The 17064-nt window shown below is 43.0% G+C and overlaps 1 protein-coding gene across 11 annotated transcripts in view; it reads right to left on the bottom strand.

Annotated features, from left to right (window-relative positions):
- The window catches only part of LOC104150980 (MCC regulator of WNT signaling pathway), a 223396-nt gene that overhangs the window by 10090 nt on the left and 196242 nt on the right, over positions 1–17064 (bottom strand). For all 11 annotated transcript variants that reach the window (XM_068927547.1, XM_068927549.1, XM_068927548.1 and 8 more), the window contains 3 exons: positions 12773–13007; positions 6929–7135; positions 5812–5909 (listed from right to left, as the gene is read on the bottom strand). In XM_068927547.1, coding sequence (XP_068783648.1) covers positions 5812–5909; positions 6929–7135; positions 12773–13007 — 540 coding nt within the window. The remainder of the gene's footprint in view (positions 1–5811; positions 5910–6928; positions 7136–12772; positions 13008–17064) is intronic.

Genomic DNA, 17064 nt, shown 5'->3' with positions numbered 1-17064 from the left:
CTCCTCTCAGGAGAGCACAGCTGGACATTTAAAACAAATGCAGATTAATCCTCTTTTCACCAGCAGTTTAAACTAACATCTTAGGTCAGACTTGCATGCAGAATCCCCAAGCCAATTGAAGAGCGCGCTTGCCTCACTGCTCTGGGTTGGCCCGCTGAGGAAAACACCTAATATACAACAGAAATTTTTCTAAGGAACAACAAAACAACACTATGCAAATGCCAAAAGAGTTAATATTAACTTCTTCAGATGCCATGTCTTCCTACCCCACCACCCTGGGCACTGATGGACCTCAGTACACCAGTGCTGCTTGCCACCCATCCAAAGGTATCCTTTCCTGATGAGGGAGAAGACAGCAAATGCTTTAAAGCATGCTTTGCTGGTGTACAATGTTTTATCACTCTTTTCCTGATTGTCAGAAGCTCGGAGCTGGTTTCAGAAATCAGTGGGTACCACACGCGTGTGCTACATCGGCAGCAGGGGGACAGGCCAGGAGCGATCACGGAAACCCCAGGCTGGGGGCAGAAAGGGAGGACGGGCCTGGAGGGAGGCAGCCGAGTGCCTGCCGCACTTGGTGCTCAGACCTCCCACCCAGCTTTGCCAGCCTGACCTGGAAGTTTTCCAGACCTGGAGCTATTTGGAGCTCCCTGTGACAATCATGTCAAAGTGCACAGCAGCGCAGCAATTTAGATAACCACTCAGTGGTAAGGAGAACTACTTATTCCATGTCAAAAATAGAAGAAAAGAAAAATGACATTTATTTGTGAAGCACATAGAAAAAACAGCCACCCAAGACATCTGAGGAGTCTGTCCCTCATATCACCGTGAGCCATTCCCTTCTTGCAGGAAGGCTTCTCCGCGGGAATTTCCACAAACACCCCGTGCCTCCTGAGCCCCTCCGGCGGCCAAGAGAAACCACAGCAGGAGGCTGCACAGTTATGAAAAAACACAGATCCCTGAAATCAGCCATGGCTGCGGTCCATGCCAGTGTGAGGCGTGCAAATGTTTCAGAGCTCCACATCTCCCCGTTTAATGGCCATGACAGTGACAGGACAGAAACAAGCAAGTACAACGTAACTCTGACAAAAAGCAGCAGACGAGGCACTAGACACACTCATCCGTTGCTCCTAAGTGCTAATGCTCCCCGCTGCCCCTGCCTTTAGCTGCTGTGTGTTCACGCTCTATTTTGGCCAAACAGAAAGAGGATTTTACTGAGTCACTTCTTAATAGAAGTCTTAAATCTGAATCATTATAACAGCATGGGCTTTAGGCCTTCCTTTTTTCATTTCCGTATTGATGCTCATGATGGGCCAGAATTTCAGAGATGCTTCTACCTACTCCTGGATCCTGTTATCACGAACACTGCGGGGGGGGGGAGCCTTGAAAGCCAAGTCAAACTAGGATATCACCACACTTGAAGTCTGTGGAAGTTTAAAATAAAAACGTGGCCTGATACAACCCCAGCTGCCTTTGTGCCCAGAAAGAGCTGCTGCCTTGCCTTAGCACAGCTTTCTGTTGAAACGGTTGCTCTCCCGAACCACAAAGGCTGGCACAGCACAGGGTTGTGGTCCTGGGGCAGGCATAAGGGCCTGAGTCTACAAAGAGCATTACTGTGTCTCAATACAGAAGCTATTGCAATAAGACAACTTTTCTATGCACTTCTAGAAATATATGGAGTTTCCACTTCTAGAGAGGCAGGACAGTAGCTCTGTGCAAAATATAATACCTAGGACTTTTTTGTTAAGAGAAGGTAACTGCCAGTCCTACTGATTACTGCCCTTTTCTATCTACATGGCTACTCCCCCACTGGTAGCATCACTATCAAGTTGTCTTTTGGTTCAAAAGCCATCAGGCATGGTAAACGTACAGCTTCTCTGCTGTGACGCCAGGCGGAAAGTCACCCTTTTGCAAGGTAGATACTGAAACGTGGTTAGACTGACAAAATTCCCTTAACTCACATAACCCTGCACAGCAATTAGAGATCATCATTTTCTGCCAGTACCGACCCAGTTGAGATCTGAACAGTCTAGACATGAAGCGTTGTGTCCATCACGACCAATACCTGCTATTGTCACAATCCTTCCTGCCCAAATATTCTAATGGTTATAAAGGATTCTTTAAACACATAAATAAAATATACCTCTGGGCAGACACAAAAGCTATCAGCAAGTGGAAATACAATGAGAGACTGGGAGGACCTCAATAATCAGAACATTTCTACCAAGTCTGGGGAGAAGCTTCGTCCCGGCCAGCTTGGCCACTCTGCACAGACTCAAAAGAACTGAGATGGGGGAGAGACTCTTCATGTCACCTGCTAAAATAAGAGCGCTCCCTCCAGAAAGCTTTCTTATTTCCTCCTCCCTGCCATATCTAACACATTTATAAGCTGGTATGAGCCTTTTAAGTTAGAAACTTAAATAAGTAATCTACAATTCTCCTTTCCCCTGCAGCAGCAGGGCAGAACTTGCCAGTAAGGAACATGCCATTTTAAGGTCTCCCTCAGAGACTGTAACACTCCTGGTTTTTGGAGATTCAAACCAGATCCTCTTTCATAAAACTGGCCTACGGCACCAGCCCACAAGGGCGTCAGCACCAGGCCATCAGGCTGCTGGGAATACATTTTCACTCTCCCAAGAATGAAGTATTTCCTGCCAAATACCTCGTTTATGAATGTGTCAAACTCAAGAAAATGAAGTTTAGAGGCTTCATGTCCATTGAAACACTCCAGCAGCCTATTAGAAAGGAGGGAGGGGAAAAAATTGCTGGAGAGTCTTTGGCAGAAAATATTCGCACTTGCCTGAAACGGAACATTTCCAAATTAGCAGTCCTAGCCTGCAACACTGGAAACTTTGGTAACGTAAATGCAACTTTTACAACATATAACTTCCAGATAACTTACAATTCTGCTAGTTAACACATGGTTGGCCACGGAAAAGAAAAGCAGTTTCTGCGGAAAGCCCTGAAGACTGGTTTTGACATGGAACACAGCTATGGGATACCCTGAGTACTAGAATATGTAATGAAACAATAAATGAGGAGTTGCTGAATCCCCCCCTCCCTGGGATTTCCCCTCATGAGCACTACTAGCGACACCTCAGGGAGCTCCAAGACATGGATTCCAGATGTAAGAGAAAATCTGTGTCTGCAGAGGGAAGATAGGCAACCTCGGCAGACGAGACTTCTGCTGCAAACTCACTGGCAGACTGTGAACACATTAATGCTTCCAAACCACGCCAAAACCCAGGCCATAACAGCCTCCTGCAGTTTTATTTGGGTTTCACTGCTTCAATTAACTGAGAAGGATGTGACAGCTCTGCAGCAACAGAGGGAAAGACCAGCAAAGCACCAAGGGGGGAGCCGCCAGCACTTCTGCCTTTGGGAAGGCAGCATGGGGAGAGGGGCAGCAAGCGGGGCTGCTGAAGGAAATCACACACTGATTGGGGGACAGCTTCAAAAGCAACTGGACTTTTGGGAGGTGTCAAGTCTGAGTCCCCTGTCCTAGGAACCGCTGGTCCCTGCGCCAATATCTACTGCCTGGAGGTACAATAGATAGGTCCAACGGCTGGATGTGTGCACTAACTAAAACCAGCCATGACATACTCCCAAGTGTTTGTGTTTAAATATTGCCCCTAGGTTTCAGATTCAGTGTGGAAGCACTCAGCTCACTTGTTTCACATCTCCCTCTGCCCCCCCCCCCCCCCCCCCCCCAGCAAAAACAGTAACTGGAAAAATTATGTTTTACTTGAAATTCTGGTCCCAGTTCTTTAGTGGGAAAGGAGGGTGCTGGAGGAGCCTGCAGGACCTCCTGGATCATGCAGGGTGCTGGCACTCCTCTTTCCACACAAGTGGAAAGAGCGCTGACGAATTGGCTTTTGCTAAGGACAGGCAGTTAAAGCCACTTTGTGCCTAAAGGTGCCACAGTTACTCCTGACCGTTCTGTGTTTTAGCACTTGCACAGGGTAAAATACACCTCCATTATCTTATAACTTTTTGTGAATCCACGATAGAATAAATCTCACTAAGGTATCTGCGACTCCGTTTATGCCAAGACCACAATTAAGAATTGCTGGTATTTTTTAAGCATAGCTGTTGCTAACCACGTCCCAGCATGGCTTCCCCAAGTGTTAGACAGACTTTCTATTGATTTTCAGACAGAAGACTGCAGGATAAGGAAACTAAGCATTCAGCCTGACTTGGCTGGCACACTGATTAGGGAGAAAAATACCCTGTCCACACAGCTCACAGAAACTGTGCTTGAGCCCCGCTGGCAGCACCAGTCACATTTAGTACAGTCATATTTCCATTACACAGACTTTGCTCCAAAATTTATGTACAGTTTAATCCGATTATTTTTCTTTCCCATTTCTGCCTGACAAACTGTACTTGCTAGGCCCCTAGCTGGAAATCCATGCTAATCAACTTAAGGCACAGTAGATAAAGCAAAGTTTTTCCTCTGTGTAGTCAACAAACCACATTTCATGACTTTACTCAAGTCTCTGCTAACTAAGGTCACTGGCACCTTCTTGAAACCAGAAGCAAACAACAACAGGAAAAAGCTACGGCATGAGTGAAAGTAGAAAATGCCAACAGAGCTGCTCACACCAGGACTCGAGCCTGGGGGGTGTGGGGGAAGCCAATGGCTCTGTGCACTGTTTTATTTAAATCACTTTGTTGTTGGGTTTTATCCACCCACGCACAAATGACAGTTTTGATTTTTTTTAACCACAGAATTTTTGTTTCCTGCATCAGGCAAACTAAACATTCAGCAACTGCCAGACTATTAAGCAAATGGTATAAGCTGTATTGATTTTGCAGTGGCAACGATCTTACATTTTTACATAATACCTTTTAGGCTTAAGCGTCCCTAGGCACACTACGAGCTGCACCTATGAAAAAAGTGGTTCAAGAATGAAACGCAACAGCTGTCAGAGAGGATGTTCCACCATTACAGAGCACTCAAATGCTGGAAAAGCAAAACATTCTCTTTCTGACCAAAATCCTTAGTAGCATTTTAGACAGTTTCAAAATACAATAACCAAATCGGACATTAGATGGCCGTGTCTTACAAAAGGTGGGATACGAATTGAAACGATTACTGAAACAGTATCTTTGCCATGAACGCTACCACATATTGGGTGCAGTGAAAACTGCTGCACAAACACACGCCTAGTTAATGTATAATCGTACTGAAAGCTTTGGCTTAAAACACGGCTGTTGATAAAAAGAGTTTGTCAAGACATCAATTTTTTTCTCTTGTCAGAGAGCTAATGTTTCACACAACAGCGTTCCTTTGTAATCAAACTATGGCTCTGCTTACATACACAGGGAGGTAAATGCAGTGTCTGAATCGCCAAAATCACTGTAATTCCCACTCCTGCAACTCTCACCCAAGTTCTAATCTACAACCAACCTTCTTAACCAAAGATCAGATTCAAATCCCATCTCTACTATTGGCTTTCTGCATGCCCTCAAGCAAGATACATCACTGGTTTTGCCCTCATATTCCTGTTGCCTAAATTTGGAACAATAATTCCCAACATTTCAAAGGTTTCTTAAGGATAAACTTCATTTGGATTTGAGAGAAGCTGTATGAACACTGGAGAGGAGCACCATGGAAAGACTTTAGCAACCGAATAACAATAGCAGAAGAGAGGGGAAGGTTAGAAAAACAAACTTTGATTCTTTTCCTTCTCAAAGGAAACATCTGTGATAGTTCTTAAAACCGATCCAGGGTACGAGTTAAGGCTCAGAACTAAATCTCGCTCAAGACCTACAGAACAAGTCATGCCTTCAGTAAAGGGAGTTGCTTACCGCCTGAGCGCGTTTGTCAGTTCAGCAGTCAGTTCACTCTCGCTGTATGGTCTCAGCTCAGCTAACGTTAACGGTGTTGCGGTGCCATCACTGCATTCCTGAGAAATGAGCCAAGATTATCTAATTTGGAGTTGCTTATTATCTAATGGAAGAACTCTGAAAACCTCTAAATTCCCACCTACTTTAAAAAATGGAGGTGCAATAAACATCACAGTGTCACAGAAACATGGCAGCGTATCAATATAGCAAGAAATGAACTATCAGATTCATACTCTGCAGATCCTTCTAAATGTCTTCTAAACCACCAGAGCACACTGATCTGCAGAATTTGACTATAGCATGCATAATTCCTGGTACCTTACACGCTTTTGACACCACACTTGAAGCAAAGCAGCACAGGACCAAAAAAATTCAGACGATGCTTTGCCAAAAACTCTTAAATAAGGATAGCCCTACCACAGTTCTGTTTTTGTTTTTAAATACACTAGTGAGGTTTCATGGGGACACAGAACTAAAAGAACAGGATTAAAGTTCTCCTAGGTATCACTATTTCTTCACGCAAACTACTAATGAAAATGCATAAAACTGTTAAATATATTTCTGTTAAATAAATTTCATATTAAGGGGAAAAACTGTTAAATAAATTTCATATTAAGGGGAAAAATCCTCATTCTCAAATCATTACAGACCGTCTGATTTGCAAAAGGAGATTATAACTACAATGCTCTAGCTGCTTCATAGAGAAATGACCTTCAGTTTATCACATTTTGGGGTGGGGGGTGGGGGTGAGGGGCGGGTGTTTTGCTTAGACCTTCTATACCACTGCTATCTGCTTCCAAGGCCTGGCAACAGGCAAGACACAACATGCTCATCCACAGCAGCTTATGTGTTAGTTGGGAGGAGTACAACAAAGCCATTCACAAGAACAATAACCTCATTTTAGCCAAGGTTTAGCAGTAACCCTGAAAAGCACTCATAAATCACAGGATGGAAGGAATCATCTAATAACTGGAGGAAAAGGCATGCACATATAGAAGAAGAGCAGAATGATTAACATGCTAAACGCTGTAGGGAGGAAGGGGCACACTGGTTTTGGAGACTTGCTTTAATTCCTGACCTTGCCCAATTTGTCTTTGCTGCCGCTGCTAGTAGAGCTGAGAGACCTCATTCTCTGCTCTTTTTGCTCTTCCACTTCAGACTTCAAGTGCTCGATGTGGACGAGGTAGGCCTGTTCCTGGGCCTCTCGGGTGCTCAATTTCAATTCCAACGCCTTCTTCTCCTTCTCCAGAAGGTAAAGCTGCGCCTTCAGCTCTGCCATCTCCTCCTGTTGAAGAAACGTTATCAGCATGCTGTTTCTTGGGACTACATACCCAAAAGGAAGGCACATCTAACAAGGGATTCATTCACTCCTACTACTCAAGAGTGTTCTTTTCAGTGAAGAACACTAGCAGCATCTGGAAGGCTTTTTCACTGAATATGACTACACAGCATGTTTGTAAGCAAAAGCAACTGAAAAGTATTGCAAAGCTGAGACTCAGAGGGCTGCAATACCTTGAGACTAAGCGAGTGTCAGGAGCTGTGCCATCCCTTAATCACTCTCTCAGAAACAAACCCAGAGGCACTAGACCAGCTGAGGTGCCGCACCTAGAGTATCAAGGATCTGAGAGCGATACCACAGCTGCTGAAGCTGCGGTTCCACCTTGCCCTTCCGAGACTGTTGCCTCATAAACAGGAGTGCCTGAGCTGCTGTGAAATAGCTCCTGAAGTGCCACAGTTTCCAGGCAACTGATAAATAAGAATTAGCATCTGTTTACCTCATTACACTAGAATGAAACTTGAGGAAGTAGCAGAGCAAACACAGACCACATATTCCTGCCTCATACTGCCAGCCCCTGTGGCACAATCAATTAGCCAAAAAGGGCAACTGCGAATAGCATCATCAGATGTCCTGTTTTAGTCTCCCTCCTCAAGATGGTCAGACAATTTCAGGTCCATTACAATTGCACTAGCTTACATTCTTCCCTAAATATGATCCACAAAAGATGGAAACTGGTACTTCATTTAAAAAAAAAAAAAAAAAAAAAAAAGCTCAACTCTGAGAGCTAGTTCTTGTGCATAATTCTTCTGCCACTCTGATAGTTATGACAAGGCTGTCAAATATTGTAACGTAACGACAGCTATGTGGGGATAGACTTCCGCTTGAACGTCTGCTCTCTGACAGCAGCTCAGAGTTGCCTGGGCAGAATTATAAGAACAAGGCAAGAGCCCAGTGGCCGGCCTTTCAGCCCACTCTCCTGGCCTCCTGCGCATCACAGCTGACAGGCTTCCTGAACCAGAGAGGTCTTTGGGTTTAACAACTCTTGAGAAAAGTTTCTTCCATGAAATGTCTAGTTATTTTCTGAACCTATGAAAACCCAGTGTCCGCAGAATACTTTGAAAAATTGTTCTAAAATTTAATCTATATTATATGTTAAAAACCCACTACCAAACAAACAAACCAACCCCCAAACCAAAGCCTCCAGAAGCATGTTCTCATTTTTGAGCTTGCCACACACTAGTTCACTTCATGGGCTCTAACACTGAGTTCACACAGCTGTTTAGCTGTTTTCTGTATTACAGTTCAAGCTCTAGACTTGTTCACTCTGTAAACATCTTTGAAAGAAAAAAGTTCCCTGTTACATGGCCAGTCTAAAAAAAAAAAAAAAAAAGTGATGTTTTTAAACAGAAATCATATGCTAGGTCACAAAAATGTCAGAAGTGTCTTGTCATATCCTTCAAATACAATTCCCTTTGTACAATATCCATTGTTAACAAAGACCATATAAACAAAAATCTTGGCACATATTTAGATTAACTTTCTCCATAGAAGAGAATCCATGTTCCTACCCCAAAATTCACTCTCCAGATACAGTGCAGGCAGCGCTCACAGAGGCAGTACAGTTACAGCGATCGCAGGTAATCATTGGCTTATTCAGCAATACCAACCTCGCAAAAATGAAAGTTATAGGAGCTGAACTGGATTGTCTGGTATGCTTAAAGTATATGCACTGAGCTTAAGCCTCACTTTATAGAGCCATTAATCTACTTAGTGAAGGCTGTGAAGTAATTTGAACAGTCTTTTGGCTCTTATGTGAGGAAAAACTTTTCTTGCCGGGGTGGGGGGAAGGGGGGACTCCAAAGGTACCCTCCACCCCATCCCTTAGTCTTCTCATGTCAGGGCAATGGGGACTTGGAAGATGAGGAGCAAAGATAAAGCAGGGGAAAAGTAGAGGGATTGTCAGCCCATGTCTTATAGGGGCTCTCAGAAAAGGAACAGAAAGGAAGGGAAAGGAAAGACTGAAGTTAAAAATCGAATCTACAAGTTGAGGATGCTGGTACGGACACTTGAAGGGACAGTGGCAACTAGTAACATTTGATGGGGCAAAATGTAAGCAAGTCAGGTTTATTTATAGAGTTAATTAGCCTTTACATATGCAATAACTTTTCCGTGAAAATATGTTTTCTAAGATAGCATCCAAATTTTACTTCAATGGCAACATCAGCTTTATCTCTATATCTGCTATCTCCTCCTCCCTTTTTTTTAATTAAAGGATGCTGGTGAACCTCTCTGTAGTTTAACATACATGTTTTTTTAGAGTGCGGGCCTGAAGCACAAGGGGCAGTTACAAAACGAAGCACTGCAAGAGGAGCTGCCCACCGGCCACTCCTCCAACTGATTGCACAAGACTTGGGTGAACCATGCAGCTTCACAAGCTTCAAGCGCCTAATCTAGCAGTCATTTCAAGACAAAGCCATTGAATACTGGGGAATATTTTGTATCTGCAGTCATATTCCAATTCCCAATCTGGGCAAAAGCATGAGTGAAAGTTAAAACATCCCGGATTCAACGCAATCAGAAATGCCACAGCACGCTCAAAATTAAAATTTGTGTTTTATTCTTCTGACATGAGCACATCCAACAGCAAGGACTCTTACGTGGCAAAATGTTCTAGAAAGTCATGGAAAGGGGCCCCAAGAGGATCACAATACACAAGGTGGAATACATTATCTTTCAGAAGCAAAACAAATACCTGAGCAGATAAAGCATATATGAAAGCTCTGGCTAACTGTATTTTACCCTATACAGGTATAAGAGCATTTGTTAAATGCTTTAACAAAGGATTCTTGACATTTTCTGCAAAGAGATTGTCGTCTCAAAGCACATTATAAGCAATATTATCACCATCTGTACACAAAGGAGGAAAAATTATCAGAGAAGAAAGAGTTGAGACTTCTTATCTAGATTCTGAGTCCTCTGAAATGCAGGAAAAGGCTGCAAACCAAGAATTGTTTACACCCATCAAAAGTAATCTCCTTGCTAACTGGGGCATGACAACAACAACTGACCTCAAAGCCAGATCCACTGAATGATGACAAACAGCAGCCAAAAATATATTTGGAAACATGGTTAATTATTGCTCAAAGCACAGAATCGGATTTTACAGAAATAGTGGTGGACCTACTACGTTTTATACGCTGGATCACTAAGAGAATAAACACGGCATCATTAAACACTGGAACAGAACAAAGTACGAGGCTTCCCGACACTACCCCAAGCCATCTCTTTACGGACCAGATTCATCAATAATAAAGAATGAATGTGTAATACCATCAGCACAACACATAGATGCAAGAAGCAACATAACTCACGTGGTGACCAGTTTTTACTGGGAGTCATAAATGAAAGGTGCTGAAAGATGCAGCAGAGATTCCAACAGAGATGCATGTTTCAAGAACACGGCAGCAGGTTGTTAACACCCAAAAGTGTAGGAAATCCTTGAGTAGCCCCATCAAACCTTGCTAAGAATGGAGGGAACAGATTACAGAGATACTTGACAAAGTCCCCCACAGCACCATGAGACCATTTGCTTCAAGTAAAACAAAAATTGCCGTAAGAAAATTGAAATTCTCCTATCATCTCAGAAGAAGGCAGATATATAGGCTATTTTGTATGAGCTGCATGCTCCAAATAATAGACACGAATAATAAACTCGAAGGTGACGGCATCCTGGTGAACTGCCCCCTTCGGTTCAGCACTGCTATAGCTTGTCAAACATACGAGCCGCTTGCAACGCGGACCTGAGCAACAACCACGGATGCTAATAAGGCAGCACGTTTTCTCAAGACCAAAGCAAGCAGAGCACAGCTCTGCCTATTTGCCTTTTGAAATGCTCCACACAGAGAAGAAAGGCGGGAGTCTTCAATTTCTGCAGCAGGAGAGCAGTTGCTTTCCAGGCTTTGACAAGCATGAGACTTTTCCCTATGTCCCTTTCAGAAACCTAGACATTTTCTGAACTTATGAATTCCCACAAAGTACAACAAGTGACAACCAACGGACACTGCTGTCAGTTCCCCTGGGCCAGAAAGGACTGACACTGACTCCAGACACCTACGTAAAACGTGTGTCTATTCCAGGTTCCACTGCACACAAACTATCAAGACGTTATTTTCTTCCGGGGACAATTCCTGCAGTGCAAATCCAGTGTGCTAAGTCTAGTTAGGAGTGCAAAACACATGTCAAAAGACAGCTGATCATTTAGTGAATGAAAGGATCACCATCACTCAAAATTGTGCCAGAAATCATGATGTGCAACTATTTGGGTTCCTGTGAAGTTAAGGAAGGCACAGGCATTAATCACAGGGATAGCTCTGCAGTTTGCCCTTGCCAGTCGATTTAAAGCTAGAGGTGAACATGATGTACAAGACATTTCAGCGAAGATCTGGAGGCAAAGAAGGAGAACGGGAAGCATGATGTTTGAAATACACATCTAATAATTTGCAAGAGTCTTTCGGTATGTCTTACCTGCTTTCATTATGGGGAATATACTGCTCAGCTGGACATAATATATTCTAACAACTAATATAACTTTAAAACTTCTGAGTGTTACCAGGGAATCTTTTTCTCTGGACTGTAAATATTAAACGCTATAATGCAAAATTACGTTTGTCATCAGATGGAAAGGCAATACCACTAAGAATACAATTATCAGTACTAAGCTACCAGTTAGCCAACACTATCGGACCTAAAAAAAAAAAAAAAAATCTACAGATTTAGAAGCTTTCATCTAACATATCTGCCACTAGTTCACTGTAGCAGGACTTGTCAATACACAGAAGTTAAACTTACTTAAACTGAACTAAAAGCAGACAATTTCTGAATGCAGATGCACACTTGTGTTCCCTTTAATATGTTCCCATGTTTTAGTTCACCTCTCTAAATTCACAAAGCCAATAAAGAAGCCAGGTGGAAAATGACTTCAGGTCTACACCTGGTTGGTAAAAGTCAGGCCTCAGGGAGCAGGGTATTCTCCTAAAACCGCTGCTACTGCAACTCATCACCATATAGCCTTTGCTCCTGCTCTAAACTGAGCCACACACTGGAGCAAAGTGTCTAGAACAGCCCTAGACTAGTGAGTGCTTGAGAGCACAAAGGATGATAACTTTTGACAGACCATTCTTCCTCCTAGGGCAGTATTAAAAGAAGGTGAATTTGTTCTGCTTCAGCTCACAAATATTGGAGACACACATTTGCAAGCTTGTAAGTAAAGTAATGAACTGTCTCATGGGAAGTGTTGTATCATACTTTTGGTCACCCTCAAGCAACTCAGCTGCCATATCTCTGAGAGAGAACATTTGGTTTGTCAAGGAGAACGTTCCAAGTTTAGAGCCACGGATGAAGTCTTCGCCTAATCCAAAACACACAGATCTCGTCACTGCTAATGCTTTGCCTTCTGTCACTTTCACTATTGGAAAGCAATTTTCAGCCCTTATTCGCTTCAACAAAGTAACCCTTTAACACCCGCCGATCACTATCAAAGCCTTCCGTAAGCGTGACTTTATTAGCGTGTTTTGTAGCACAGAGGGATTGTCAGCAGCACAGTCAGCCTGTTAAATATAATAAAAACAACTATAAATAAAATACCTTCATTGCCATAAGCTCCTGCATCAAGACTGCATTTTCCAGGTCTAGCCTCTGGCTGTCTCCACGAGGTTTAACGTCATAACTAAGGGGATCAATGTGGATGCTTTCTAGCTCCAGCATTGTCAGCTTCACTGCTGCCCTGTCATTCTTCAACTGCTGTATGTAATCCTTCAACCGCTGCTCATCCTCCTTTGTAAACTCTGTGTCACAACTGCTTGCAGTTGAGCTGGTAGTACTGGAAAGAGAAAGCACAGCATTAAAACACACTGGGAATAAGATCTAGATTTTTGTACAAAATACTCTCCCAATACTTAGGATTTGTTTTCATCAACACAGACTTAAAGTTCACAGAAAGGACACAGGTAGCGTGGACTGGATGGTGCAATGTTCAAAAGATGCAGAGAGGTATGACAAATGCAGAGCTGGAATTTAATTCTCCAAGCCCCGTGAGAAAACCAAATCAGTGGCTACTTGTCTGCAAAGCCAGATATTTAGCAACATGTAATTGAATTAGTTTTCCTGGAACAGTGACTTGTGAAACAAGGATTTTTTTTTTTTTTTTTCAGTTTGAAGAAAAACGCTACTTAAGATTTCTCAGCGATACCCTAGCAGTGAAAGCCTCTGCGTGCTGCTTTACCACTGAGTCTTCATCTTCCTTGGTAAGAAGCATCTGCTAAGAAACGAGAATCAGTCCAGCCCTTACTTATATCTGCTGATGGTAGTACCAATTATCTTGTGAATTTTTTTAATGGACACCTGTAGGAATCAACCTGAGAAAAAAATCCACTGACAGATGTCAGGCAACAGCATCTTTCAATTCATGCTAAGGTTAATTTCACAGAACACCAAAATCCCTTCAGGCGTGCAGGGGTTTAAAACAAGCCCATAATTTAGCAGTTCTTTTGATAAAAAGACTTGATGGAACATTCTTTTTCTAAGGGGATAGTTTCAAACGAATGGCTGACCATTAGCCTGCCTCAGAAATGTTTACAAAGCGATTCTACAAAGGGAAAACTAACGCCTTGGTAAGAGCGCGGGTGCCTCAGTGCTGCATCCCCACCTACACGCATGCCAGTGCTGTAGGGGGCTGAGACTGACACAGCCTTAGCGTTCCAGGGCTGAATATAGTTGCAATAACACTAAAAGGAAAATAAAATGCCCTGTTGTTTCTATAACCTCACTCAAAGCTGCCTGCTGTCTCCTGAGGACCTGTAATCAGCTGCTGGGCGAGGGATAAGTCATCCATTAACTGTGCTTGTCTGGAATGCTAGATGATCTCAGTTATCAGCAGGGGAATAAATCACTTTCTGTATCAAATTGCACTGTTGTTCAACATTTTTGGAGGAAGAAAAAGCCCCACCCGCTACATGCTGTGAGAGTCAGGATGATGTCCTAAAATATATTATGCATGTGAAAAAGGAAGAGAGCGCCTTGGTTTTTTTCTCTTCTTTGGCTATACTTCTGCCGAAGCTGCACTGATTTTAAAGTGCCTCAGATAGTTGCCAACGAGTCTTTCCACAAATTCCAAGCACAGCCTTGGAGGAGATGGAGAACTGGCAGATCTACAAAGATTTCTCAAAATCTTTCCCCCTTGTGAAATATCCCATTACAGGTTTTTACTACAGTTTTCTGTTTATTCCGTATTATCCCCTCCTCCTCTTAGGGATAATCGGTGCCATATTTACCAGAAGTGCAAACCAATCTTGGCTTTCATTTTCATCCATTTCCATCTGCAGTGAAGCTAAAAGCACTCTGTGTCTATACTAATACAGAAATTCTTCCAGGTTGAAATGTTTACTTTTTTTTCATACTTAGTCCTTCATGTCTTCAAAACACTTCATAAGCACTGCTCCACTGAGTCTAACGGCACCCTTCTGAAGTAGATACCGATAAGGAAAAACGAGGACAGACAGCGTAAGAGATACTTAATTCGATACTGAATGGTATTGCAAGTTTCCTCAGCACCCAAAGACTACAACTGTAGTTTTTTTGGATTAAATATAAAATAGCTGTTGTTGGAAAAAGGATAGCCCTTAAAGTCTACACAGGCTTCAAATTCTGGGACGCAAACAGCTCATCTTAGTTTTCACTTACAAAGAAAAGAAAATCTAGCCCTCCCTCTGGGAATGGAACCTGAGCACAAATGCTGGAAGTCTACTGTTGTCGCATACTGTTGTATTGTTGAATCTCATACTCGCTGGATATTCACAGATCTGGCCCTTAAAGATCTCCGGCTATACACGTATCCTTTTGCGGAGAGCAGTGCAAGCCAAGGAAGGCAGTCTGGGCTGCTGCCAGTGATACTCAGGCTGCTTTTACTGCAGTCCTGGCTGCCTGCCTGCCTGCCTGCAGCTGAGCTGGCTCCTCTGCTGAATTGCTAGCATGCTCTTTTTTTTTTCCCCCTCCTTTTTAATAAGGTGAGAGGAATTTAATGGAGGAGCGGTCTCAGCCAGCCAGCACAACAAGAAGGGACAAGCACATTCCCTCTCCCCCTACATTTGGTAGCAAGCCCCCACCCAGGAGCGAAGCAGCTGGCCCTCCGTTTGCCCTCCTTCCCTCTCAACTGCTGCGAGAACCAGGCTGTGCAAGGAGCCACAGAGATATGCTGCAATGTTGTTGAGCTCCCACAGCAGAGCGCCCCAGCGGCGTTCCCCCAAAAGGCCAAACACCAGGGCTTTCTACAGCCACAACGCTGGCCCGTTCCTGCTCTGGCTAAGCACCCACAGCTGGTGGGCACATCAGCCTCAGTTCCAGATACTGCTCTCCTTTCTAATGGCCATCAGGACAAAAGGAAAAGAGACTGACAAATGCATATGTAGTGTGATGCAACCATCCACAAGACACATGGAGTTGCTGCAGTAGATGTGCAGTGTTTCTCATGTCTCAAGCATGTAGGCAGGGAGGGGTCACAGTTTCATCACACCGAGGGAGGACACACCACCAGTCTGCACCTTCTCCCAGCTGCTGCATTCAGAACAAGCAAAGAGAAGCATTCTACCTACTTGTTTCATTCCTCAAGTCTGACACAATGATGTCATGCCTGGATGATGTCAAATTAATTTTTATATACAGTCTATGGAAAAATGCTGGCTGGTATAGCACATATGCAGTTTTATTGGCTGGCATATGTGCGTATGTGTGTATATAAATACATGTACACGTACATACATGTACACATACACATGCACGCACACACACCAGCCAATAAAACTGCATATGTATATATACATGCACACTCACACACATAAATATTTACATATACAATGTAGTGAAGGGAAATAAAATAGGTCTTCCTAGAGCGTCTTTGAGTGTACCACTTTTTGGATGCTACAAAATTTTATCCTTATGACCCTGCAGAGTCTTTGGTTAATGTATTAAAAAAAAATCAAGTCCATAAATAAATCTGCAATTCAGCAATGGTGCAGATAACGCAAAGCGGACAGAACTAAAATAATGTTGTCAGTATTAAATCCACACAACTTGTTTGAGCGTCTGCATGCAACCTTACACCTTGAGGAATGCATTTGATAAAAAGCATACATGGGTCCACCAGTCTTCTAGGTGAGTCTTATGGCTCGATATCTGAAACAGCACAATGCCAAAAGATAAAAGCTTTTCCACAGAAATGGAAAAATACTCCAACCAGCTAAAATAGAAACAGCAGTGTTTTTAGCTAAAATCAGAACACTTTAGTGAAACCTTGCTTCTTCCTTCTCAGGATCATTTGCTCCAGCAATGAAGCGTTCCATAGATGATATTAAGATATCTATTGCGATATTTCTAAATAACTTATTTCCACGCTTCAGCCAAGATAATCTTGCATGTCAGCTACTTATCTGAAATCTGATGGTGATTCTGACTGGGAGGTTTAGCGCTGTGTTTGATTGAGTTTAGATACTTAGTGGTTCTAAGTAATACTGAAAAGAATTCCCTTTGCATGTAAGAGGCCAGATTATCCCTCCACGAATCCAGGGAAAGGTTGAGGCCACTAGCACTGCAGTGAATACACATCATCATTTTCAGGCAGAGCTAGAATTGCAGCCCTTCTCTTTTGTCTCTTTCTTTTTCAAGGTGCAGTATAGGTTCCATAGTTAGCTTCTGTCCATTAAAATAATTATGACTTCCAACTATACCACAGAGCTGTTTTTATTTTCAAAAACGAATTGGCAACATTATTGTGTTGTTGCTGCCAGCCAAATGAGTTGAGATGCTCGCTATTATTTTTATTCACTTCACTAGTAACAACCTCTGTGATGCTCTTTCATTTCATTTCATTTCAGCTGCTCCCTTTT

This window comes from Struthio camelus, chromosome Z (genome assembly GCF_040807025.1).
Source record: "Struthio camelus isolate bStrCam1 chromosome Z, bStrCam1.hap1, whole genome shotgun sequence".
Lineage (NCBI taxonomy): Eukaryota > Metazoa > Chordata > Aves > Struthioniformes > Struthionidae > Struthio > Struthio camelus.
The sequence above is the reverse complement of the archived record's forward strand: the minus strand, read 5'-3'. Positions and strand labels throughout refer to the sequence as shown.